The 27,234-nt window shown below is 48.3% G+C and overlaps 1 protein-coding gene across 3 annotated transcripts in view; it reads left to right on the top strand.

Annotated features, from left to right (window-relative positions):
* The window catches only part of PDPR (pyruvate dehydrogenase phosphatase regulatory subunit), a 49,445-nt gene extending 33,357 nt beyond the window's left edge, over positions 1-16,088 (top strand). For 2 of the 3 annotated variants that reach the window (XM_054454268.2, XM_063654534.1), the window contains 3 exons: positions 2,166-2,255; positions 7,019-7,201; positions 10,047-16,088. In XM_054454268.2, coding sequence (XP_054310243.1) covers positions 2,166-2,255; positions 7,019-7,201; positions 10,047-10,451 — 678 coding nt within the window. In that variant the 3' untranslated portion in view covers positions 10,452-16,088. The remainder of the gene's footprint in view (positions 1-2,165; positions 2,256-7,018; positions 7,202-10,046) is intronic. The other variant, XM_054454269.2, reaches the window with a different exon arrangement.
* The last annotated feature ends 11,146 nt before the right edge of the window (positions 16,089-27,234 follow it).

Below are 27,234 nucleotides of genomic sequence, written 5' to 3'. Positions count from 1 at the left end.
AAATACAAAAATTAGCCAGACATGATGGTGCATGCCTGTAATCCTAGCTACTTGGGAGGCTGAGGCAGGAGAATCACTTGAACCTGGGAGGCGGAGGTTGCAGTGAGCCGAGATCGCACCATTGCACTCCAGCCTGGGCAATAAAGTGAGATTCCATCTCAAAAAAAATAAATACATAAATATAAAAATACAAAAATTAGCCCGGTGTGGTGGCACATGCCTGTGGTCCCAGCTACTCAGGAGGCTGAGGCAGGAGAATGACTTGAACCTGGGAGGCAGATGTTGCAGTGAGCCGAGGTTATGCCATTGCACTCCAGGCTGGGCGACAGAGCAAGACTCTGTCTCAAAAAAAAAAAAAGAATGTGCTGCCCTTCGTTAGCAAAGAAGTGACTGAGTATATTTATTTATTTGTTTTGAGACAGAGTTTCACTCTTGTTGTGCAGGCTGGCGTGCAATGGTGCAATCTCGGCTCACTGCAACCTCCACTTGCTGGGTTCAGGCGATTCTCCTGTTTCAGCCTCCCGAGTAGCTGGGATTACAAGTGCCCGCCACCACGCCCAGCTAACTTTTTGTATTTTTAGTAGAGGCAGGGTTTCACCATGTTGGCCAGGCTGGTCTCGAACTCCTGACCTCAGGTGAACCACCCGTCTCAGCCTCCCAAAGTGCTGGGATTACAGGTGTGAGCCACTGCACCCGGCCTTATTTGTTTATTTTTTACACTCCAAGCTTTCCTTATTTAATAAGCATTAGGATATCTTTGAAGTGGATTTAGCTTCTCTAAATGTAAAGTCTGTATGCTTTTTGGTTTCTGTAGCACGGGATTAAAATTTGAAGTTACAGGATTATGATACACACAAAAATGCCTGTCGAAGTTAGGTCCCTTCTCTCCATGTAGTGTGGCCTCTTTTCTGTACACAGAGTAACTTCTGTGTCTGTGGCATCTTCAGGGAAGAAATGGCGTAGGTGAATCTCTGAACTTCTTACATAATTTTCTTTCCTATAAGTGGCTACCACAGCTGAGTGAAACAAACTGTAACCCAATGAAAGCAATGACAGCGGAATCCTCCCCAGGAAGCTGCTGATTAGAGAGGGCCAAACGGACAGACATCTTGGCAACCTGTAACGAGCAACTTCCAGGCGGTACTGATGGAGACTCTTTGAAGTTCACCCAAAGTTGGGATCCACGTACAAATTCACAGTTTTCCTCCTTCTCCGAGGCAAAGTGAAAGCAACAGAAAACTCTCCACTGTGAGCCATCAGTGGACCCCTCCCAGTGTTTGCTCTGCTGCTTGGAGGAGTGACCCATACACTCAACACCTGGCGAGTGCTGCATCCTGTCAGCCTCCTATGGAAGTGGTTCGCTTTGGTGCTGGTGGGCGGATCACTTGAAGTCAGGAGTTCGAGACCAGCCTGGCCAACATGGTGAAACCTCGTCTTTAATAAAAATACAAAAATCAGCAGGGTGTAGTGATTCATACCTGTAGTTCCAGCTACTTGGGAGGCTGAGGCAGGAGAATCACTTGAACCCAGGAAGTGGAGGTGGAGGTGGTAGTGAGCTGAGATCATGCCACTGCACTTTAGCCTGGGTGACAGAGCCAGACTTTGTTTTTGCTGTCCAGGACTTTCCACTTTCGTTTATAGAAACAGTGATTGCATCAGTGGCCGCTGTTAGGGAACTGAGCTGCTGTGTAACACGTTCTGAGAATCAGAAGCCCATCTTTGACCCCAGGATAGCAGATAAATCATGTCTGTGGGCATCGGGCATCATCTTTTGTATGGCAGGTGGCCAGGGTTTGTCTGCCGATTCCCCCAGAGAAGACACTCGCCTTGTCCTCATTGTGCCTGCTACCCCCGACTAACACAACAACCTGGCAAAGAGGAATATTTTGTGCTTGTCAAGGACTTTCCTCCACCCTCTACCATCAGCTTGGCTAAAACTCCTGAGATGGTAACAGTAGCAAGCAGAGATGTCACAGAGGCAGTGTTCCATTCTCGGTGCCTCAGGACCTGGAAGTTCACCACTTTCGGGATGAAATTCTTGCCTGGACGTCTGTCTCCCTCAACAGTAAACAGAGGGTGCAGCACTAATGAAAGGTTTCCCCAGGCGTCCCTCCCTTGACAAGCAATGTGAGTGCCCAGGCTGACTGCTGCCTTTGTCCCTGCAGGAGATGAGCGTGGGCTATGCAAATGGGATCCGGGTGATGAGCATGACGCACACAGGAGAGCCAGGATTCATGCTCTACATCCCCATAGAGGTGAGAGGGCACCCCTCCCTTCCCTTCCCACAACCACTGTGGGGTGCCGGCGCTCCCAGCAGTGCATTCACCAGCACTGGCAGGTTTGGAGAGCTGTATCTGATTGGGCCTTGGGAACTGAGGTAGGCTGCATTGAAGAGATTTGACCATTTTTAACTAAGTGATATAAGTTTTTTTGAATATGTGATACATTTAAAAAGTATTTGGCGCCATCTGATCAGTTCTCACCAACTGTCACCAATAATAGTATTACTTTTATATGTCATTTGAGATTTGTATGCATATTGCAAGCAAATTCATAATTAATTTTTTTTTTTTGAGACAGAGTCTCACTCTGTTACCCAGGGTGGAGTGCAATGGCATGACCGTGGCTCACTGCAGCCCTAACCTCTTGGGCTCAAGCCACCCTCCCACCTCAGCCTCCCGAGTAGCTGGGACTGTAGGTATGTGCCACCATGCCTGGCTAATTTTTGTCTTTTTTTTGTAGAGACGGGTTTTGCCATGTCGCTCAGGCTGGTCTCAAACTCCTGACCTCAGGTGATACACCCACCTTGTCCTCCCAAAGTACTGGGATTATAGGTGTGAGCCACCATACCCAGCCAAGCCCCCTTTTTAAAAACAGAAATGGAAGCATACTGCTATTCTTCATCCCGGTTTTTTTTTTTTTTTTTCCACTTCACAATTTTTTTTTTTTTAATTGAGACAGAGTCTCACTCTATCACCTAGGCTGGAGTGTAGTGGCATAATTTCAGTTCACTGCAACCTTTGCCTCCCAAGTTCAAGTGATTCTCCTGCCTCAGCCTCCCAAGTATCTGGGATTACAGGTGCACGCCACCACGCCTGGCTAATTTTTGTATTTTTAGTAGAGACGGGGCTTCACCATGTTGCCCAGGCTTGTCTCCAACTCCTGACCTCAAGTGGTCCACACACCTCAGCCTTCCAAAGTGCTGGGATTACATGCGTGAGCCACTGCGCCCGGCCTCACTTCACAATTTCTCTTAGAGCTCTTTCTTTGTTGGTACCTAAAGAAAAAGAGCTTCGTTCTTTTTTTCTTTATTTTTTAACAGTGGCATAGCATTCCATTGTGGTACTAATTCATTCCAATACTAATAGACATTTATGTTATTTCTAGTCTTTTGCTGTTACAAAAAGGTCTACAGGCTGAGTTCAGCCTAATCATATGCAAATAATAATAGTTTCTTCCTTCTCCACAATCTTTTTTTTTTTTTTGAGACGGAGTCTCATTCTGTCGCCCAGGCTGGAGTGCAGTGGTGCGATCTCGGCTCACTGCAGGCTCCGCCTCCCGGGTTCACCATTCTTCTGCCTCAGCCTCCTGAGTAGCTGGGACTACAGATGCCTGCCACCACGCCCGGCTGATTTTTTGTATTTTTCGTAGAGACAGGGTTTCACCTTGTTAGCCAGGATGGTCTCGATCTCTTGACCTCGTGATCCGCCCGCCTCGGCCTCCAAAGTGCTCGGATTACAAGCATGAGCCACTGCGCCCAGCCAGCTTTTGTTTTTCTTTTTCTTTTTTTTTTTTGAGATGAAGTCTCACTCTTGTCCCCCAGGCTGGAGTGCGATGGCACAATCTAGGCTCACCGCAACCTCCGCCTCCCGGGTTCAAGCAGTTCTCCTGCCTCAGCCTCCTGAGTAGCTGGGATTACAGGCGCATGCCACCACACCCAACTAATTTTTGTATTTTTCGTAGAGATGGGGTTTCACCATGTTGGCCAGCTTGGTCTCGAACTCCTGACCTTAGGTGATCCACCCACCTCGGCCTCCGAAGGTGCTGGGATTACAGGCGTGAGCCACCGCACCCGGCCCACAGTCTTTCTTCCTATAATTTCCTTCCTTTGTCCTATTGTGACAGGTAGCAATCAGTGATTGTAGGCATGCTTGTTTTCTTCTTGATGTTAGTCATATTACTTATAGTGATAGGTTTTCTCTTAAATTTTTTTTTTTTTTGGTGAGACAGGGCATCGCTCTGTCACCCAGGCTGGCTTACTGCAGCTTGACCTCCGAGGCTGAAGTGATCCCCCTGCCTCAGCCTCCTGAATAGTTGGGACTACAGGCCTGTGCCAACATCCCCAGCTGATTTTTTAATTTTATTTTTGTAGAGGCAGGGTCTTGCTATGTTGCCTAGGCTGGTCTCAGACTCCTGGACTCTAGTGATCCTCTCACCTCAGCCTCCCAAAGTATTGGGATTACATGTGTGAGCCACTACCCCGACCTTATTCATTACTATTTTTTAGCTCACCACAGCCTTGAACTTCTGGGCTCAAGCAGTCCTCCCACTTCAGCTTCCTGAGTAGGTAGGACCACAGGTGCCCAGCTATTTTTTATTTATTTATTTTTTAGACGGAGTCTCCCACTGTTGCCCAGGCTGGAGTGTAGTGGCGTGATCTCGGCTCACTGCAAGCCCCGCCTCCTGGGTTCAAGGGATTCTCCTGCCTCAGCCTCCTGAGTAGCTGGGATTACAGGCGCACGCCACCACACTCAGCTAATTTTTTGTATTTTTCATAGAGACAGGGTTTCACCGTGTTGGCCAGGATGGTCTCAATCTCCCGACCTCGTGATCCGCCTGCCTCGGCCTCCCAAAGTGCTGGGATTACAGGCATGAGCCACCGCACCCGGCCTATTTTTTATTTTTTGTAGCTGTGAGAGTCTCAATATGTTGCCCAGGCTGAACTCTGACTCCAGCCTCAAATGATCCTCTCATCTCAGCCTCCCAAAGTGTTGGGATTACGGGCATGAGCCACTGTGTGCGGCCCTCTTTTAACTATTTGAGCCACTGTGCCCAACCCTTTTTAAATGATTAAAGCACAGATATATCAGCGCATGAAATTTCATCTGCTTTTCCACACTCAGAAGTATTATAACAATATGAAGATGAAGAGATTGTTCAAGACTTGGGAAGAATTTAAACAGATGCAGCTGCCATGGTTGGCCTGTGCAGACAGGTTGATTCTGAAGTGCCACCCAGTGGTTCAGGTGTTGTCACCTGGGTGCTTCTGGTCAAACCTCATCAGGAAGGGGAAGCTCTGTGGCTCTAGCAGCTTCATCCTTGCTTGGAGGCCTTGGTTTCAGCTTTCTGATTTCCCTGGGCTGTTCCCATTCTTATGATTTTTCATGAGTCTAAGAGATTATTTGTGCCACGCTTGGGTTCTTTATAAGCTGGCTTTTGTCCGGGAAGCTTACGTTTGTCTCTCTGAGAAGAAGTCTTCCAAAACATGGGGGCAGATGGCAGATTCTCGTTTTGTTCACACTAAATCTCTGGTATTTAGTGAGAAAAATGAGTAAATGGTGGGGACCCACTCTTCTCTCTGATTTTCCCAACATTAGTCACGTAGTTGGATCTGGCCCAACACTAGTCACCTGGTTACATCTCTCTTCCTTGGTCATCCTCTTACCTAAAGGGCCGGGGACTGAGCTTGAGGTGGGAGAGCACCACGTTCCCTGGAGACGCCAGCTGTGTATTCTCCTCGTCCTGCCGTGCTCTGTGGGTCTCCTGTACCCACCTTGGCTGCTTCAGGTGTTTCCCTTACACACATACCACAGGCGAGTGTTGCATGCAATAGCTTAGATTCCTTTTTTCCACATTTAAAGTTGTCTTCCCAGCACGATGGCACATGCCTGTAATCCCAGCAATTTGGGAGGCCAAGGCGGGCGAATCATCTGAGGTCAGGAGTTCGAGAGCAGCCTGGTCAACATGGCGAAACCTTGTCTCTACTAAAAATACAAAAATTAGCTGTGTGTGGCGGCGGGCACCTGTAGTACCAGCTACTCGGGAGGCTGAGGCAGGAGAATCGCTTGAACCCGGAAGGTGGAGATTGCAGTGAGCCGACATCACACCACTTCACTCCAGCCTGGGCAAAAGAGAAAACTCTGTCTCAAAAATAAACAAATAAATAAAGTTGTCTTGATCATAGTGGTCTGTTTGGTAGATGCCTGTTCAGCTACAGTGGTGCAGTTTATAGAAACATACTGTGCTAGGATAAAGAACTGCAGTACCACTGAAGCTGATTCTTTGCTACGTCTTGCTTTGGATTTCATTTTACAGTTTTTAAAGCAAACAGTGTAGTCTCATTTTTGTTGGACTTTAAACTTAACAGCGTATGTTCAGACAGGGATTGAATATTTGCTTTCAGTTTGGAAAACCTTCTGTTCACTGATCTGATAATGTACATGTTTCTGAAACCAAGAAAAGAGCAGCTTGAGAGCCTGAATGCTGTGGGACATGAGCAGGCGAGCCCTGCCTTCCTGGCTCCCCCGCTGTCATCCGATGTGTGCACACATCTCGGGTAACGTGTGAGAGCTGGGCCTCACAGCTTGGGCCAGCATATGAGGGAGTAACAGTGGTTGGGAAATTGGAGCAAAAGAACAAAGCCAGAATCAGATGGAGACCGTGGAGGGTTAGTGGGCTGTTTTAGAAATGATGATGAGATTGGCCATTTACCAAATGGTGAGAGAGCTTCTATAAATTATTATTTATGAATTGCTGTAAGCTAGAATCACCACACAAGACATTTTAGAGAGGTGAAAAGACATGGATCCTGTTGTCATGGAGCTTAAGTCCAGGCTGGGGTGACCCCAGCTCGTCACTCCTGGGCTGTGCCCTGAGCCTGTCAAGGATGAGAAATCCTGGGAGTTTTATATGCCTCCTCTCTTGTCCATGTTAATAGTGTGAGCCATCAGCGCTTCCAGACATGCTCCATGCTTAATTCTGAAGGTCTGCTGCTTATGAACTTTGTCTCTTCCTATAGTACGCCCTGCATGTATACAATGAAGTGATGAGTGTTGGCCAGAAATACGGAATCCGGAATGCTGGATATTATGCTCTTCGCAGTCTCCGAATTGAGAAGTTTTTTGCCTTCTGGGGTCAGGATATAAATAACCTCACCACGCCCCTGGAATGTGGACGAGAGTCGCGGGTGAAATTAGAGAAGGTACTGTGTTTATCCAGGCTCCACTTTCACTCAGCATCCCGAGTAGTGAATCTGCACTAGACTAGGAAGAAGAACTGATATGACAGGAAAAGAGGAAAAAGATTGAGGCCTCAATGTTAGCATCAGGTAAATGAGGACAAGAGTGTCCTGAGAATGAAAACTTTATAGGATAAAATATCTTCAAATGAAAACATAATAATGGTGGCTTACGCCTGAATCCCAGCACTTTGGGAGGCTGAGGCAGGCGGATCACCTGAGGTCAGGAGTTCGAGACCAGCCTGGCCAACGTGGTGAAACCCGTCTCTACTAAAAATACAAAAAGTAGGCCGGGCACGGTGGCTCACGCCTGTAATCCCAGCACTTTGGGAGGCCGAGGCGGGCGGATCACAAGGTCAGGAGATTGAGATCATCCTAGCTAACACGGTGAAACCCCGTCTCTACTAAAAATACAAAAAATTAGTCGGGTGTGGTGGCGGGCGCCTGGAGTCAGGAGAATGGCGTGAACCTGGGAGGCAGAGGTTGCAGTGAGCCGAGATCACGCCACTGCACTCCAGCCTGGGCGACAGAGCGAGACTCCATCTCAAAAAAAAACAAATTTACAAAAAGTAGCTGGGCGTGGTGGCCAGCACCTGTAGTTCCAGCTACCTGGGAGGCTGAGGCAGGAGAATCACTTGAACCTAACAGGCAGAGGTTGCAGTGAGCCAAAATCGCACCACTGCACTCCAGCCTGGGTGACAGGTCAAGACTCCGTCTGAAAAAAAAAGAAAACATAATAAATAGACAATACTTGGTCAGGTGCAGTGGCTCACAACTGTAATCCTAGCACTTTGGGAGGCCAAGGCAGGAGGATCACTTGAGCTCAGCCTGGGCAATACAGCAAGACCTTGCTTGTCTCTGAATTACAATTGAAAAACAAACAAAAAAACCCACTTATTTCTAGTGTTCTGCTGTCTAAAAGACTGAGTGCTTTCTGGGAAGCTATTCCAAGTTAATTATGGTGATGCATTAACATGCCACGAATATTTGTATAAACTAGTCATCTTATAGTCAGCTGCCTAATTTTTGTGGTTTTTTTCTTTTGTTTTTAATTTTGAGGTGGGGTCTCATTCTGTCACCAGGTTGGAGTGCAGTGGCGCGATGTTGACTCACTGCATTGCCCTCTCATGCTTAAGTGATTCTCCCACTTCAGCCTCCCAAGTAGCTGGGACCACAGACGCGCCACCACACCCAGCTAATTTTTTTGTATTTTGGTAAAGACAAGAGTTTTGCCGCATTGGCCAGGGTGGTCTCGAACTCCTGAGTTCAGGTGATCCACCCTCCTTGGCCTCCCAGAGTGCTGGGATTACAGGTGTGAGACACCACACCCGGCCTAATTTTTTTGGTTTTTTTGTTTTGGGCGGATCACCTGAGGTCACGAGTTTGAGACCAGCCTGGCCAATGTGGTGAAACCCCGTATCTGCTAAAAATATAAAAATTAGCTGGGCATGGTGATAGGCACCTGTAATCCCAGCTACTCGGGAGGCTGAGGCAGGAGAATTGCCTGAACCTGGGAGGCAGAGGTTGCAGTGAGCCGAGATCATGCCACTATATTCCTACCTGGGTGACAGAGCAAGGCTCAGTCTCCAAAAAAAAAAAAAAAAGGTAATAACTCATTTTGGAAAATATAAAGAAGGAAATTAAAATCACCCATATTTTGTCTATTTAAAGGTAATCACTATTTTTTTTTTCTTTCTTGAGACGGAGTTTCATTCTTGTTGCCCAGGCTGGAGTGCAGTGGCGCGATCTCAGCTCACTGCAATCTCTGCCTCCTGGCTTCAAGCGATTCTCCTGCCTCAGTCTCCCGAGTAGCTGGAAGCCACCCAGCTAATTTTGTATTTTTTGTCTTTTTTGTCTTTACCAAAATACAAAAAATTAGGTGGATGTGGTGGCGCGTCTGTGGTCCCAGCTACTTGGGAAGCTGAAGTGGGAGAATCACTTGAGCATGAGAAGGCATTTTTGTATTTTTTCTTTTTTTAGTAGAGATGGGGTTTCTCCAAGTTGGTCAGGCTGGTCTCGAACTCCTGACCTCAGGAGATCCCCCCGCCTTAACCTCCCAAAGTGCTGGGATTACAGGCGTGAGCCACCGTGCTTGGCCATAATCACCGTTAATAGTTTATTCTAGTCTTATTTGTTGTACATATGCATATATACGTGTGTATGCATTGAATATAGATGTGCATGCTCTTGTTGGGATTATATTAAAAAGTCTTTTTTTTTTTTTTTTTTTTTTTTTTTTTGGAGACAGAGTTTTGCTGTGTCACCGAGGCTGGATTGCAGTGGTGCAATCTTGGCTCACTGCAGCCTCTGCCTCCCAGGTTCAAGCAATTTTCCTGTCTCAGCCTCCTGAGTAGCTAGAACTATAGGCACACTCCACCACACCCAGCTAATTTTTGTATTTTTAGTAGAGATGAGGTTTTGCCTCATCTCTGCTAAAGGCGTGAGCCACCACGACTGGCCAATATAAAAACATTCTTCTAAAGTACTGTACTGATAAGGTATTTTATTAAGTGAGTGAGTTTTTTTCCTAAATGTTTTTTTTCTATCTGGTCTTGTGACTTTATGTTTATAAAATAGGAAAAAAAATGTGTTCCTCTGTTGTTAGAAAAATTACCGCGGCGTCTTTTACATTTCACATGCAGTTTTTCACATGGTAGAAATCGCACAGTTTCCCAAAAGCTGACAGGGTTGTGGGAGGAGGCAGCTGTGCCCCATTGCAGTGACACCAGGGGACCCTTCCCACGGTGCTGCTTTCTGTGCCAAGGGTCTGAGTGTTGCTGGATGACTCGGCGTTTCCTTTCTTTCTTAGGGCATGGATTTCATTGGTCGCGACGCCCTCCTGCAGCAGAAGCAGAATGGAGTGTATAAACGCCTCACCATGTTCATCCTGGACGACCATGACACAGACCTAGACCTTTGGCCTTGGTGGGGAGAGCCCATTTACCGGAATGGGCAGTATGTTGGCAAGACCACCAGCAGTGCCTACAGCTACAGCCTGGAGCGCCACGTTTGCCTGGGCTTTGTGCACAATTTTTCTGAGGACACGGGGGAAGAGCAAGTGGTGACAGCAGATTTCATCAACCGGGGAGAGTATGAGATTGACATCGCGGGATACCGCTTCCAGGCCAAGGCCAAGCTCTACCCCGTCGCCTCCCTCTTCACCCAGAAGCGCCGAAAGGATGACATGGAGCTGAGTGACTTACATGGGAAGTGATGCCACCAGGGCAGCCTCACCTCCTCCCCATCATCTTGTCCTAGAGTGGGCGTCACCTTGGAGCTTCTCTTCCTTCCGCCTCCGTTCCTCTTCTGGAGCCTTTGCCTCCCATCTCTTATCCCCTTGATATAATTTTAAACTTGACCTACTTTAAACTTTTTTGCTCTGCAGCCTTCCTTGCCCTTCCACCTCCTCCTCCTAATATTCACTCCGGGCTTTTCTTCCCTTCCCACCCCTCACTCAGCTTCTCATGGTGGCAGGAGGTGTGTCTGACAGGACAGAAGCAAGCTCCACTGTGGACATGAGTGATGGTGACAGCTGCTTTCAAATTCTGCATCTCAAAGCAGGGCAGGCTGGGGTGGTGCAGGTCTCGGGGCACGAGTCCCTCTCCCTTGGGTTCCATTTTCTTGGAGCAGCCTATTAGTTCTGGTGGGGTTGCCGTGTGTCGGATGCAGCCCTGAGGGGCAGCTCTTGCCTGCAGCCCAGCAGCTCGTTCTCCTGTTCCACTGTGCTGTGGGCTGGCACTCGATACCTCTGGCAAGAGGATGATCATCTACCTCACTGATGAGAGGCATCGCATGGACATTCTCTGGTCTGTAGTGGAGACAAGCAGTTAACCTAGCACCATCCTCATCCTCCCTGCAGAAGCCATTAGCAGACCTTTGGGCCAGGGCAGCCTCCCTATAATTTTCTTCATCTCTTGCTAATCTCTGTAATAAGGTTGCTTTTTCTTTCTTAGTTGAGTAAACAAGTAAGCCACAGTGTTTGAAAGGGAAAAACCATGTTGCCTTGTGTGCTGCTTTTCCCAGTCAAAAGGGTCTGACCTCAGAAAGTCCCCACCAGTGATGCTGAGTGTTCTGCTATGGAAACAATGCTGCTTTTCTCTCAGCTGTCCAAAGTTCAGCCGTTCCTCCCTCCCCTTCTCCCAGTGCGTTTGACTTTGTCAGGTCAGCCTCACTTGTCCCCTTCACAGTTGGCCCATAAAGTCATGTTTCTCTCCCTTTAGAATAGGGAGGGGAAGGGATCAGGTGTGTTGTCCTGGGCCTTTCAACCTTGCGGGCTGTGCTGAGTTCCAGAGAGCTGCCGGAATTCCAGGTTTGACTCTCCAGCACAGAGTAGAGCTACAAAGAGGTGACCCACGTTAGTTCACTGAGAGTTCTGAGTCCAAGGGGTGTACGTTGCATAAGGCTAGAGACCGCTTGTCCTCGTTTCCCCCCAGGCTCTTTGTTTCCCTCCACCTACCCTTCCATATCCTCTGGAGCAGAAGACAATGTGGGTGCCCAGGAGTGCCCTGCGCTTTCAGGCAGTGTCTCTGTTTTCCCAAGGTGAAACTTAGATATCATGGACTGTTGTCCAGCCTCAATGCTTCATTTTCCCCTTGCATATCAACTGCCGTAATCTGACTTTTTTTAAATGCAAACAAACTGCTATAAGACATTTTGGTTAGTAAAACTCTAGCCTTTGGTGTCTTGGAAGCATTATCTCTGATAGGTCTATAAGTGTATTAAGGGAGATCCTTCCATTTCATTAGAGCAGCTTAAAATGCTCAGGTGTCTGCCTTCTCTGGTGTTTCTTTGGGATCTCTGTTTACCCACTTAACGCTGGCTCCTTCTAGACATTTCTTGCCACTTCCCCAACTAGACCACTCCCAGTGATTACTGACTTTAGTGCCCACCTTTTTGGAAGGTTCTAGTTGGCTTATTAAAGGAGCATATGATTAGAATTCTGTTTGGGGGTCTGGTTGTCTTGGAGCAAGTATGTACTTAACCTCTAGGTAGAGAGGAGGAGAGGTGTTGCCGGCTGGAGGGCTGACCAGTGAACAGCAGCTGTGAAGGCCTTGGGAGAGGAGGAACAGGCCCTTGGGCAGATGCAGGCATTACCAGCAAGGAGCAGACTTACCTCCGAAGATGGAGACAGGTGACTGAGAGCTGCAGGCCTCCCCTGCTCCTCCAAACACGTAGCATTTGCACCCCTCCAAAGCCATCGTTGTAAAGGAAAACGTATTTGTAATTGAATCCAGAAGAATTTAGTTACACATAGACATAACCCTTCAACCTTAACTATGGCAATACATTTGTGCTTTAACTGTTACATAGTAGTATCACCACTTACCAGGATCCAAATCGAAAGAATAAAAGCTGTCTCCATAGTTTAAAATCGAATAGTGCCATCATCACAGTATATTAGTCAAATAGAAGCTTCATCAGAAGTGTATATCCCACATAGAGTTTTAAGACTTGGATTCTCTTCTGCCCTTGTTAATCTCCAACTAATTACTAGAGATTGACACGTTTTTAATTAGCTGTCTTTTCTAAGAAGTCAGGAAATCTGATGCTGTGTCCAAAATTATGTACTGTTTGTTGAACTAGAACCAGAAGTCCTGGCCTCCTGTTAAATGACGTCAGTTTCCGCCTCTGAGCAACAGACTGCTTGTCTTGCTAGGAGAGGAGGATGCGGGGGTGAGCACTCAGGCTGTCCATTGAAACCCCTTGTCCATGAATAGGGTCATACTCCTAAGACTGATGGGGTGTTGATCTTCTAGGACATCACTTGTTTATTGAGTGCCCCAAACACAGATTTGTCTTCTAGCACTTTAGAGTTCATCCTTGAAGTCTCTCCTGGTTCATTCAAATACAAGCTGTGTGAGTCTGGTGGTTTTCTGTAATTGGTCTAATGTGAGCTCTTTGAACAGACAGATCTGACAGTGAATGACTCTCCCCTGCTTCTGGCATAATTGCTTTGCCTCTGTCTAGTGTCCAAGCATCTTAGCTGTTCAAGAGGAGAGGGCAGTGTAACTTCCTGACCACCGGTGTCAGATATCGGAGCATTCTGGACTCTTGAGAGGCAGTGGCCTCTTGAGTGAACAGGGGAGGCCAGTAGATGCCCCAGATCCAGAGCCATGGCTGCAGATCCAGCAGGAATAAGGAGGGACAACCACAGCCTCCTCATCCGTGTGTCATTTCCAAGGGTTTGCCTTGTGTCTCAGCTCATTCTGGGCAGCCTGTTTGTCTTCTGTTCCTAGAGATTTGAAGGATTTTGGACTCTTATGAATGGGTGACTGGACTTGGCTTTACAGAGTTGGGTGCTTTTTTCTCTCTGCAATTACCTGTCTTAGCATTTTGTGCTCACCATGAAGGATGGTCTCTGCCTTCTCTTGTCGGTGTATGCCATCCGAACCTAGGAACACAAAGTGTATTGGCCTCAAACAGATGGAGACCCAGGGTTGCCAGTTTTCCGTGGGCCTTCCCCTCTCTTGAAATGTCCTTAATTACCTCCCCTTCGTTGTCAGGCCACGTGTGACTTCTGTTCTTAGCACTGCCAGGGTCCTTGACTTCCATCTAAGCTTGCATCAGGAAGATGTTCCTTCTGTGATCATTGGTACTGAAGCCAGAAAAGCTCTCATTCGGGAACTCTGAAGAGCAAAAAGGGACAAACACTAACTGCTGAGCTGGGCCATTTGATCTCCTTTCACCTTGCATTGCTGTCATAGCACCTCGTATGAGGGCAAGACAGGCTCTAGCAGAGAGAACTGCACAATGACCACTGTATTTTTCACGCTCTTCCAGGGATCCCTGTCCCCTGACATTGAAGAGATCTCATTCAGGCCAGAGACACAGAGACCACATAGCTCAGTGATTAAACCCCAGTTTCACTCTGGCCCCAGGAGTGGAGCCTGGCCACTCCTGTTTGGTTCTCATTGGGAGGCACGCTGGCCCTGGATCGTCTCCTCATGCACACCCGGAATTTTACCTGCTTGCTTGCTTTCCTGGACTGATGTTTGCAAGAAAGTAACTAAAACATGAAAAGTAAACCTCCAGCTTCCACAGTGTATTACCTGCCGTTGCATGCATTTGAAAGTTAGCCGCCTCCCTTGCCACCGTCTTGGTGGCAGTAGCGATGCAAGAATGATGGGAGCTTTCCGAGAGCGATCAGTGCTGCACTGAAGACAGGACCCGTAGCCTTCATTTCTGGCTCTGCGTCTCCTCTGGCGTTGGACACATTTCCTGGCATTTGGCTGAGTCTACACCACTTTTTGAGAACCTGAAATAGAAGGGAATCTTCTGTGACCCGCAGACTCCATATTGGCCCTAGAAGACTGGCCTGGTGGAGGAATTTGCATTGGCTTGCTTTCAGGAGTTAGGTACAAGATTCAGCTTTATATCTCTGTTGCTTCTTGGCCAGTGTAGTCAATAAGGGTCTTCTTTAACATCTAAGATAGAGGTTTGGTTGGCCGGGCGTGGTTGCCCACTCCTGTAATCCCAGCACTTTGGGAGGCCCAGCGAGGTGGGAGAATCACTTGAACTCAGGAGGCAGAGGTTGCAGTGAGCCGAGATTGCACCACTGCACTTCAGCCTGGGTAACAGAGTGAGACTCGTCTCAAAAAAAAAAAAAAAAAAAAATCTAAGATAGAGGTTTGGTCAACAGTGCTTAATAATAAATAAGAACCTCCTGCCGTTCTAATTTTCCTGCTGCACCCCATCCCCCACACACCCCTCACGAACATTGATATAAGCAGTATTAACACAGTATAAAGAATGTTCACCTTGCACATGTCATTTCAGGCACATGGATTCAGGAGAAGCACAGGTGAGTGGAAGAAATGGTAGACTTGTGAGGCTTGCTCCAGGCCCTGTGTACACGCAGTAAGTGGTGAGCCATGGGTCTTTCCGTCAGCGCCTCCCTCCCTGCCACCACTTCAGGCCAACACTTTAAGGTGCTGAGTTGTAAGGCTCCTCCATTGTCAGTACAGGGCTCACCTTTGCAGCCCTGATCACTACCAGTACACTCTTTTTCAAGACAACTGAGTATTTTTGTATGCCTTTGCCTTCCCTTTGTCCATGAAACATCAAGAGTTGTTTGTGGTTCTTGACTTCTCTGAGCAGAGTGTCTGCATCTCTTGGAGAGTTACACATTTCTTCATGGGCCATTTTTCTCATTCTTGGATGCACCTGTTTTTATCCTTTGCAGACCATCTTCTGCCTTCTTATTTTCCTGTCTGTCAAAGACAGAAATTACAGGAGATAGGGAGGATTTTTTAGCATCTCTTTCAAAAGATCTATGTTAGAATTTCCTTTGCACACCAAGAACTGGAGCTTAGAGCCCCGCTATTCTCTAAGCCAGGTTCTAGTGCCTTACACTCCAGAATGTCAGATGGTGGGTGCAGATTGGAAGAAAGAGAAAAGTTCATCTCGGTGTGTGGGTTCCCATCCGCCCCACATAGCCTCTCCTTCCTCAGAACAATGGGCGTGGGGTAGAAAGCTCTTTCAGTGAAGAGTTTTCTAGCAGCTCAGTTAACACTTTACTCTCCAGTCAACACTTGGGATGTATAAAAACGCCATTGTAACTACTGTAGAGTCCTGTGACTCATGGTTTGTGTTTGTCAATGTGTAGTTCAGCTTAGCCCTTCCCTGTTCCTGTGTAGTTACAGTGTGGCCCTGAAGACATCCGAGGCACTTCAGTAAGTGCGATCTTTTCTAGAGATCCTGGGTGACTTTGGGTGCACAGGGTGACCGAGCATTTCTGCCCCTGTGAATGTGGCACTAACACTGTGCACTGTCTCCACCAAGCAACGTTTCCACTGAGTTTCTTCTCATGTTACTAGGTTTGTAAATGAATAAACACATTTTAACTACTCTTGCACGGCTCTTTGTGAAATGTTCTTCATCAGTAGCGACTTAAATGTGTTTGCCACCACAAAGCATAAACAGTGTGCAGAGGAGTGTGTGTACCTCCCTGTGTGTACCACAGTGTAAGGGAGGATTTGGGGACGGGGGTAGAGAAGATGTAGGTGTTTATCTTACCCTCCCTGCAGCGCTGGAGTGGCTGGGGGGAAAAGCTTCCCGCCTCCTGAACTTCCAACCGGTCAACTGCCTACAGCTGACCTCATAGGAGGAATCTGCCACCTGATGTTCCACGTGGGCATGTGTGCGCTCAGGTTTGTGTGGAAAGCAAGGGGGGTCGTGTTCTCATGCTGTGGAAACAACCCTGAGAGAAACAGCCAGTGCTCTTTTTCTACACCAGCTTCCATCCACAAGTTAGTCCCTGGACTTGACCTATTCAACTAATTTTTTTTCTTTTTTTTTTTCTTTTTTTTTTCTTTTTTTTTTTTTTTTTTTTGAGACAGTCTTGCTCTGTTGCCCAGACTGGAGTGCAGTGGTGTGATCTCGGCTCACTGCAACCTCCACTCCCAGGCTCAAGTGATTTCCTGCCTTAGCCTCCAGAGTAACTGGGATTATAGGCACGCGCCACCATGCCCAGCTGATTTTTGTATTTTTGTAGAGACGGGGTTTTGCCAGGTTGGCCAGGCTGGTCTCAAACTCCTGACCTCAAGTGATCCACCCGCCTTGGCCTCCCACAGTGCTGGGATTACAGGCGTGAGCCACTGTGCCTGGCCCCAAGTAATTTCTGAGTAGTTTTTTTTTTTTTTTTTAAGTATTTGTACTTTTGAGAATCTCATAGGTTAACATGTTTACAACAATCTCTTCATCTTGTCTTCTAAATCAGCCCCTTCTATTCCAGTTCCAGGAATGGTCAACCACACCAGAAACCTGGGACTCACCTGGTCTCCCCACTTGCCTCTCCCTCCACCTCCCACTCATCACCCAGCCTCAAAGGGTCTGTCTCCTCAGTGCCTCTCCTCTGTTCGGACCTCACTGTCCCCACCACTGGTGCTGTGGCAGAGAGGGTTGTCAGCCCTGACTTCGAGAACAATCTCTTACTGATTTTCCTGCTTCTCATGTCATCCCCTCTCCCTCTGCAGGGTCGTCTTTGTAAAACACAGTAGGTCACTTTACTCACTGCCTTGAAACCTTTGAGGGACTCCCCTTTGTCATGAGACAAAGCTCTCAGTCCTTAGCCTGGCCAGCCAGGGTCTCCAGGGTGTGGCAGGCCACGCTGCCCCAGGGCTCCGGCCTGTGCTGCGTGTGATGTGTGTCCTGCAGCTGAGTGTGTGCTCCCCATCCACAGCTGGATCTCACCTCGAATCCTGCTCTCCTGTCACACTGAGAGGTTTCCCACTCCCGTATTTGCTCACTAAAATGCATCCTGGCAGCCCTCCCCTGTGCTTGTGGAAAGTCCCAAGTTGAGGATCACATGAACCCCCACTCCCCCAAGTTGACCTGACAGAGACCTCCTGTCTTTCATTTGATCGATTGATTGATTGAGTTTCGTTCTTCTTGCCCAGGCTGCTGGAGTGCAGTGGCGAGATCTCGGCTCACCACAACCTCCGCCTCCCAGGTTCAAGCAATTCTGCCTCAGCCTCCTGAGGAGCTGGGATTACAGGCATGTGCCACCATGCCTGGCTAATTTTGTATTTTTAGTAGAGACAAGGTTTCACTATGTTGGTCATTGGTCAGGCTTGTCTCGAACTCCTGACCTCAGGTGATCCACCCACCTCAGCCTCCCAAAGCTGGGATTACAGGCGTGAGCCACTGCGCCTGGCCCCTCCTGTCTTTCAAAAGCTCAGCCCAAGACTACCATCATCCCACAGTGGAGCCTTTCCTTCCCCAAGAGAATGGCCCCCTTTGGGGTCCTCATACACCCGTTTCTGATATGTCTTTATTTGGTTATCTGCCCTGCTGGTTCCGTAAGTCCCTCTGAGAAAGACTCGAATTCTCCCAAACTCCAACACCCCACATTGTGTTTGGTGTTTAAGAGATGATTAGATGGATGGGCAGAAAGTGGAGGGCAAAATCTTTAAAATGTCTTTTAAGATTTAAGGATTTTAGGCCAGGCGCGGTGTCTCACGCCTGTAATCCCAGCACTTTGGGAGGCCGAGGCGGGCGGATCACCTGAGGTCGGGAATTCGAGACCAGCCTGACCAACACGGAGAAACCTCGTCTCTACTAAAAATACAAAATTAGACGTGGTAGCGCATGCCTGTAATCCCAGCTACGTGGGAGGCTGAGGCAGGACAATCGCTCGAACTCGGGAGGCGGAGGTTGCAGTGAGCCGAGATCACGCCATTGCACTCCAGCCTGGGCAACAAGAGCGAAACTGTCTCAAAAAAAAAAAAAGATTTAAGGATTTTAAATGTTTGATTTTTTTTTTCTTTTTGAGATAGAGTCTTGCTTTGTCGCCAGGCTGGAGTGTAGTGGCATGATCTCGGCTCACTGCAACCTCTGACTCCCTGGTTCAAGGGATTCTTCCGCCTCAGCCTCCTGAGTAGCCGGGATTACAGGCACACGCCACCATGCCCAGCTAATTTTTTGTATTTTTAGTAGAGACGGGGTTTCACCATGTAGGCCAGGATGGCTCAGTCTCCTGACCTCATGATCTGCCCACCTCAGCCTCCCAAAGTGCTGGGATTACAGGCATGAGCCACCGCGCCCGGCCTGAAAATTTTTAAATGATTATTTGCCTACTTTACAACAGGACGATGTTGTTCGCAAGCCAGTAGGTGGCGCTGTGGCACGTGATTTGAGCCTCCTGGATTCACACAACTGTTCATGTGGAGAGTCCAGTTCCGGTACCCATTAGCACCCCAGTCAGGCTATGCGTCTCCCTCCCAAGGGTGCTCACCTGGTGTGGCCTCCATGGCACAGGGGGACTGAGATGAGGCTCCTTTAGTACACCCTCCCTTGAGAAGAGCGACGTGTGCTTACCCTCCAGTGGCTTGTTCTCATGAAAGGCTCCACAGCTAGGGACCTTCAGATGCTTAGATCTGGGGTGTCACCTGACTCAAGCCCCTCAGAATCCCAGATTGTTGTGGTGGGTCAAGGTCATGGGGCTTTGGGTTTACTGGCCTGGGTCTGAATGCCAGCATTGCCTCTTCCTTGGTGTATAACCTTGGGTGGTTACCTTTTCTAGGCCTCTGTTTACTTGTTTTAAAATGGACAGTGATGCCTACTTTATAGGGTTGTTATGAAACTCATCTAATGAATATAAAATACTTGACCCAGACTGGCATGGTGGTTCACGCCTGTAATCCCAACACTGGGAGGCCAAGGTGGGAGGATCGCTTGAGCCCAGGAGTTCAAGACCAGCCTGGGCAACTTAGGGAGACCCCGTCTCTACCAAAAATAAAAAAATTAGCCAGGTATAGTGGTGTGTGCCTGTAGTCCCAGCTACCCGGGAGGCTGAGGTGAAAGGATCACTTCATCCCAGAAGTTCAAGACTGCAATGAGCCGTGATCGTGCCACCGTGCTCCAGCCTGGGTGACAGATCAAGGCCTGTCTCAAAAAATAAATTAATAGGTCGGGCGCGGTGGCTCACGCCTGTAATCCCAGCACTTTGGGAGGCTGAGGCAGGAGGATCGCTTGAGCCCAGGAGTTCAAGACCAGCCTGGGCAACTTAGGGAGACCCCGTCTCTACCAAAAATCAAAAAATTAGCCAGGTAGAGTGGTACGTGCCTATAGTCCCAGTTACCCGGGAGGCTGAGGTGAAAGGATCGCTCCAGCCCATAAGTTCAAGACTGCAATGAGCCATGATCGCGCCACCGCACTCCAGCCTGGGTGACAGATCAAGGCCCTATCTCAAAAAAATCATTAAATACTTAACCCATTGCAAGATCTTTCCATGCACAACAGCTGCTCTTCTATTATTCTTCCAGGATGAACTGCACAGCCTGCCCCCTTGGGTTTCCAGGTTGTGGGAGATGAGCAAAACTGAATGACCTCAGTAGGCCGAGAGCAAAGGATGTGGGTCCAGACCTGGTGGCCAGTTGCTTGTGACAGGAGCTGGGCTGGAGTCCCCAAGTGCCACTAGTGCTGACATCTTTTAACTGTGTTCATTGTGACTTGTTTATTTCTAAAAGTAACCACTGGCGCATTGGTGCAGACGGAACTCCAGGTGCATGCGGTGAGTTAACCATGGTCTGGGGAGCTTTGTTTCCACGCCTAGGACATGCATCTGTGTGCATGATATGTGAGCTGATATAGCCATGCCTCTGGTGATTTGAACGCCTGCGCTTCCCAGCTGCTTCAGAGCCCTGAACATCGCTGGATGTTTGTACTTCGTTCCCTTCTCAGCCCAGCTGGTCCCACTCCGCAGCTGTGCTCTAGGCATTTCATCTCAACTGGGTGATATATTTGAATACAGCAATTATAAGAACAGCAACCTCAGAAGAACATCTGGCATCCAGACCTCCCCAGCCTATTTCCACAAGGTGCCAACTTCCGTAAGCCTTGAAGAGCTAAGTAAGTCATCCGGGCCGGGTGCGGTGGCTCACACCTGTAATCCCAGCACTTTGGAAGGCCAAGGCGGGCGGATCACTTGACGTCAGGAGTTCAAAACCAGTCTGGCTAACATGGTGAAACCCCATCTCTACTAAAAATACAAAACTTAGCCAGGTGTGGTAGTGCATATCTATAATCCCAGCTACTTGAGAGGCTGAAGCAGGAGAATCGCTTGAACCTGGGAGGCAGAGGTTACAGTGAGCCAAACCGCACCACTGCACTCCAGCCTGGGCAACAGATCCCTTGGTATAGATACGGGGAGCTTGGGTGGTCTCATCACAGCAGAACCTCAGCTCTTGGCATGTTCTTTCCTTTGCTACCAGCTTTTGAAACTGAAGTGTAGCAGAGTCATGAACCAGACTCTGAAACATGAACCAGACAGAGAAACATTTTAAGAAGTAGCGGCTGACCAGAAGTTGGAGATTGCAGTGCACTATGATTGCACCTGTGAATACCCACTGCACTCCAGCCTGGGCAACATAGTGAGACCCCTATCTAAAAAAAAAAGAAGGGCCAGGCGCGGTGGCTCATGCCTGTAATCCCAGCACTTTGGGAGGCCAAGGCGGGTGGATCACAAGGTCAGATGAAGACCATCCCGGCTCACACAGTGAAACCCCATCTCTACTAAAAATACAAAATACACCGGGTGTGGTGGTGGGCGCCTGTAGTCCTGGCTACTCGGGAGGCTGAGGCAGGAGAATGGTGTGAACCCGGGAGGCGGAGCTTGCAGTGAACCGAGATGGCGCCACTGCACTCCAGCCTGGGCAACAGAGCGATACTCCATCTCAAAAAAAAGAAAAAAAAGAATAGGGCCGGGCACGGTGGCTCGCAACTGTAATGCCAGTGCTTTGGGAGGCCAAGGCAGGAGGATCGCTTGAACCCAGGAGTTTTAGACCAGCCTAGACAACATGGCAAGACCCCATCTCTACCAAAAATACAAAAAATTAGCCGGGCATGGTGGTGCATGCCCATAGTCCCAACTACCTGGGAGGCTAAGGTGGGAGGATCACCTGAACCCCGGAGCCGTGAGCACACCACTGTACTCCAGCCTGGGTGACAGAGTGAGACCCTGTCTGGAAAAAAAAAAAAAGTAGCTGGGTATGGTGGCACGTGCCTATCGTCCTACCTGGTCAGGAGGCTGAGGCATGAGGATGGCTTGAGCCCAGGAATTCGAGGCTACTCAGCAATTATGGTACCACTGCACTCCAGCCTGGGTGACAAAGTGAGACCCTCAAATAAAACAAAATAAATTGGCCATAAATGTAAGAGTTTTTTCCTGTATTGTTCATTCTGTTCCCTTGATCTATGTGTCTGTCCTTTTTCCATATCTTATAGTTGTGATAACTAGAAGTTTCATAGCAAGTTTTGAAATCAGGTAGTATACATTCTCCAGTTTTATTCTTTTTCAAATGTGTTTTGGTTATTCTAATTCCTTTACCTTTCCATGCAAATTTTAAGATCCAGTTTTCAAATTTTTTTTGAGATGGATCTTGCTGTATTGCCCAGGCTGGTCTCAAACTCCAGGGCTCAAAGGATCCTCCTGCCTCAGTCTCCCAAATAGCTGGGATTACAGGCACATGCCACCACACCTGGCCTCTCAATTGCTTTAAAATAAACACAACAACAACGAAAATCTTTTGGAAGTTTGATGGGCATTGCATTGAATTAATAGACAAATTTGGGGAGAATTACCATCTATCTTAACAATATTGAGTCTTCCCCTGGCCAACATGGTGAAATCTGTCTCTACTAAAAATACAAAAATTGGCCAGGTGCAGTGGCTCATGCCTGTAATTTCAGCACTTTGGGAGGCCAAGGTGGGTGGCTCACTTGAGGTCAGGAGTTCAAGACCTGCCTGGCCAACATGGTGAAACCCTGTCTCTACTAAAAATACAAAAATTAGCCAGGTGTGGTGGCGGGCGCCTGTGATCCAAGCTACTTGGGAGGCTGAGGCAGGAGAATCACTTAATACAAGGGGTGGAAGTTGCAGTGAGCCCAGATCGCGCCACTGCACTCCAGCCTCGGTGACAGAGTGAGACTCTGTCTCAAAAAAAAAAAAAAAAAAAAGAAAAGAAAAGAAATCAGCTGGGCATGGTGGCAGGTGCTTGTAATCTCAGCTACACGGGAGGCTGAGGCAGGAGAATCACTTGAACCCGGGAGGCGGAGGTTGCAGTAGGAAGAGATCACGCCACTGCACTCTAGCCTGGATGACAGAGCAAGACTCAGTCTCAAAAAACAAACAACAAAACAATATTGAGTCTTCTATTCCATGAATGTGAAATGTCTATGCGTTTTTTTAGATCTTTAGTTTTTCTCAGCAATGTTGTTTTACAGTTTTATGTGTATGGATTTTTTTTTTTTTTTTTTTTTGAGAATGAGTCTCACTCTGTCGCCTAGTCTGGAGTGCAGTGGCGCAATCTTGGCTCACTGTAACCTCTGCCTCCCGGGTTCAAGCAATTCTCCTGCCTCAGCCTCCTGAGTAGAGTAGCTAGGATTATAGTTGCCTACCACCACGCCTGGCTAATTTTTTGTATTTTTAGTAGAGATGAGGTTTCACCATGTTGGCCAGGCTGGTCTTGAACTCCTGACCTCAAGCAATCCATCCGCCTCGGTCTCCCAAAGTGCTGGGATTACAGATGTCAGCCACTGTGCCCAGCCATGCGTGGAACTGTTTCCTCAATTTCATTTTTGGATTGTTTATTGCCAATTTGTAGAAATGCAGTGGATTTTGGTATGTTAATTTTGTATTCTGAGACCTTTATTCTAGTAGGGTTTGTTTTTTTTTTATACATTCCTTCGGATTTTCTACAGTAGAATTATGTCATCTGCAAATGAAGATAGTTTTACTTCTTTCTTTTCAGTGTGGATGCCTTTAATGTCTTTTTCTTAACTTACTGCACAAATTGCACATTCAATAGTACAATGTTTAGTGGGACCGGTGAGAAAAGACATCCTTGCCTTGTTTTGATCTTGGGGAGGAAAGTCTTCGGTCTCACTGTTAAGTGTGATATTAGCTGTACGTTTTGTATAAGGGCTGTATTCGTTTGCTAGGACTGCCGTACAAGGTACCACAGACTGGGTGGCTTAAAAAACAGAATGTAGGCCGGGCACGGTGGCTCAAGCCTGTAATCCCAGCACTTTGGGAGGCCGAGGCGGGCGGATCACGAGGTCAGGAGATCGAGACCATCCTGGCTAACACGGTGAAACCCCGTCTCTACTAAAAATACAAAAAAAAAAAAAAAAAACAGAATGTATTTTCTCAGAGTTCTGGAAGCATAAAGGCCAAGATCAAGGTGCCGGGGGGTTGGTTCCCTCTGAGGACCTCTCTCCTTGGCTTGTCTACAGCCGCCTTCTCCCTGTGTCTTCACGGGATCGTCCCTCTGTATGTCTCTTCTTATAACGAGACCAGTCAGATTGGATCAGGACCCACCCCAATGACCTCATTTAACTTTAATTACCTCTTTAAAGACCCTATCTCTAAATACAGTGACACGGAGGTAATGGAGTTAGGACTTCAACATACTAATTTGGGGCTGGGTGTGGTGGCTCATGCCTATAATCCCAGCAGATGACTTGAGCTTTGAGACCAGCCTGGCCAACATGGTGAAGCCCCATCTCTACTAAAAATACAAAAATTACCTGGGCATGGTGGCGCACACTCACAGTCCAGCTACTCAGGAGGCTGAGGTAGGAGGATGGCTTGAGCCTGGGATGAGGAGTTCAAAGCCCCAGAAGCAGAGGTCACAGGGAACCAAAATTGTGCCACGGCATTCCAGCTGGGCAGCAGAGCCAGACTTCGTCTCAAGAAAAATTTAAAAATCAAATAGACGTGATTTTTATTTTTTTTTATTTATTTTTTTAGACAGAGTCTCGTTCTGTTGCCCAGGCTGGAGTGCAGTGGTGTGATCTCAGCTCACTGCAACCTCTTGTCTCCTGGGCTCAAGTGATTCTCGTGCCTCAGCCTCCCAAGTAGCTGGGATTACAGGTGTGCGCCACCGTACCCAGCTAATTTTTGTATTTTTAGTAGAGACGGGATTTTGCCATGTTGGCCAGGCTGGTCTCAAACTCCTGACCTCAGGTGATCCGCCCACCTCGGCCTCCCAAAGTGCTGGTACTACAGGTATGAGCCACTGCACCTGGCCTAATTTTTTTTTTTTCTTGAGACAGAATCTTGGTCTGTTACCCAGGCTGGTGTGTAGCGGCACGATTACAGCTCACTGCAGCCTCGATCTCCCTGGCTCAGGCTATCCTCTCACCTTAACCTCACAGGTAGGTGGGACTATGGACACGTACTACCACGCCCAGCTAATTTTTTGTATTTTTTTTAGAGACAGGGTTTCACCATGCTGCCCAGGCTGGTCTCCAACTCCTGAGATCAAGCAGTCCACCCAGCTTGGCCTCCCAAAGTGCTGGGATTATAGGTGTGAGTGAGCTACTACGCCTGGCCTGGACATGAAATTTTTAAAAGAAAATGTGGCCACAACTCTACTAGAGTTGAATGTATTGTTTTTTTGAGACCATTAACAAGATTTCAAGGCTTTAAAGAAAGGAGCTGCTTCAGGAAGAGACCAAATGACTTGCACGCTATAACCTTCAAATGCAGACTGGTAGAAGAGGTATCAGCTATGCATGAGCTGGAGAGGGGTGGGATAGATAGAGACACAGGTGATAAAGGAAATATAGCAAAATGTGAATCCTACAATCTGGGTGGTGGATGTAAACCCTGTAGTAGCCTCACCTGGGGAAAGTTGCCTTGCAAGAATGAGGCTGCCCATTCTCCAAACCCACCCCAGCCACCGAGCAGGCTCCATTAAAAAGTCTGAACCCAGGAGGGAGTACCATGGAAACCAAGTTGCAATGCCCTGGTCAGGGGCCCAGCAGAGGGGTCATCCCAGCTCTGTCATTGGATACTGAGTTTCAGGAGTGGGAGTGCCATCCTCAGGGTCACGCAGCGTGTCGGTTCCAGCCTAGGCCTTCCAGTGTCTCATTAATCTTTTATCCACTCAGCTTCTCTTCTGGCTCATGAACCTTGCTCTCCTGGGACTTTTTTTTTTTTTTTTTTGAGGGGTCGGGAGTGGGACAGAGTCTCGCTCTGTTGCCCATGATGGAGTGCAGTGGTGCCATCTTGGTTCACTGCAACCTCCGTCTCCCAGATTCAAGCAATTCTCCTGCCTCAGCCTCCCGAGTAGCTGGGACTACAGGCACCCACCACCCCGCCCAGCTAATTTTTGTATTTTTAGTAGAGACAGGGTTTCACCATGTTGGACAGACTGGTCTCGAGCTCCTGACCTCAAGTGATATGCCTGCCTTGGCCTCCCAAAGTTCTGGGATTACAGGCATGAGCCATCATACCCGGCCTGGGACTCTTCTTGCAATGAGCCAAGGCCATGGGATCCTTCAAAAGTTGCTCCACCCTAATCCCCAAAATATCTTTTTCTCCCACCTGTCCCAAGTGCCTGTCATCATACTATATGGGTCAACTGGCTGTGTTTGCCATGGGAGCCCAAGAGTAGGAAGTGGGTCTTTTATTACCCGGCACAGCAGAGCTGTGGAAACTGCACTGGGAAAGATCAGGATGTGAATTAAAGCATTGGGAATGGGAAGGCAGAGACCTTGGATTAGCTGGGATGCTCCATGCACTCGCTGAGTGACCTTGGACAAGCCCCTTAGACACAGTAAGCCCGTTTCCTCATCTACACGACGGGCATCCCATCTGCTACTGCACCAGGTTCTTGTGGCAATAACTTGAACTCACACGTGCAAACAGGCTTTGTGAGCTCTATAAACACAGGTGACTTGGCCAGGTGTGGTGGCTCATGCCTGCAACCCCAGCACTTTGGGAGGCCAAGGTGGGAAGATCGCTTGAGTCCAGGAGTTGGAGACCAGCCTGGGCAAGACGACGAAATCCTGTCTCTACCAAAAAAAAAATTAGCCAGGCATGGTGGCACACACCTGGTCCCAGCTACTTGGGAGGCTGAGGTGGGAGGATCACTTGGGCCCAAGCGGTCAAGGCTGCAGTGAGCTGAGATTATAACACTCCAACCTGAGTGACAGAGTGAGACTGTCTAAAAAATAAAAATAAAAATACACCAAAAAACAGGTAGCAATTAAGCATTGCTAGGACCCGCACGCGGTGACCCTGAGGGTGCTGGGTTTCTGTTTGAGGGAGAAGAAACTCCTGAGCCCCTAGGTATTGTGGGGGACACGTAGTTCCAGACCGCCTTCATGGCCTGTCCTCATCCCCATCCCTGGCACCCATGACGATAGCCACATTCCACTGGTGTTTCCCCAGGAAAGCCAACCCTACCTGCATCTCAGCAGAGCTTCCACGGAGTTGGAACCCCGCTCCGAGAGGGTGCGGGCTCAGGGACCAGGGGTCACACAAACTCCAGAAGGAGGACGTAGTTGGTTTGCAAGGCTGTCCTTTGCCCTGGTTGAATAACCTTTGATCTGCCCCAAGAAGAATGTGGGCATTAGGCTGCGGCCCACAGGACAGCCATATATTTTCTGAGAAACTTGGCTCATGGTGCAGATCTGCTCCAGCTCACTCTGGTGGGATCACGCCAGCCACGGCCGGGCCACGGAACATCATGGCAACGTGCTGCCCA

The sequence above is a fragment of the Pongo pygmaeus genome, chromosome 18 (assembly GCF_028885625.2).
Source record: "Pongo pygmaeus isolate AG05252 chromosome 18, NHGRI_mPonPyg2-v2.0_pri, whole genome shotgun sequence".
In the NCBI taxonomy this organism is placed as follows: domain Eukaryota; kingdom Metazoa; phylum Chordata; class Mammalia; order Primates; family Hominidae; genus Pongo; species Pongo pygmaeus.
The sequence above is the reverse complement of the archived record's forward strand: the minus strand, read 5'-3'. Positions and strand labels throughout refer to the sequence as shown.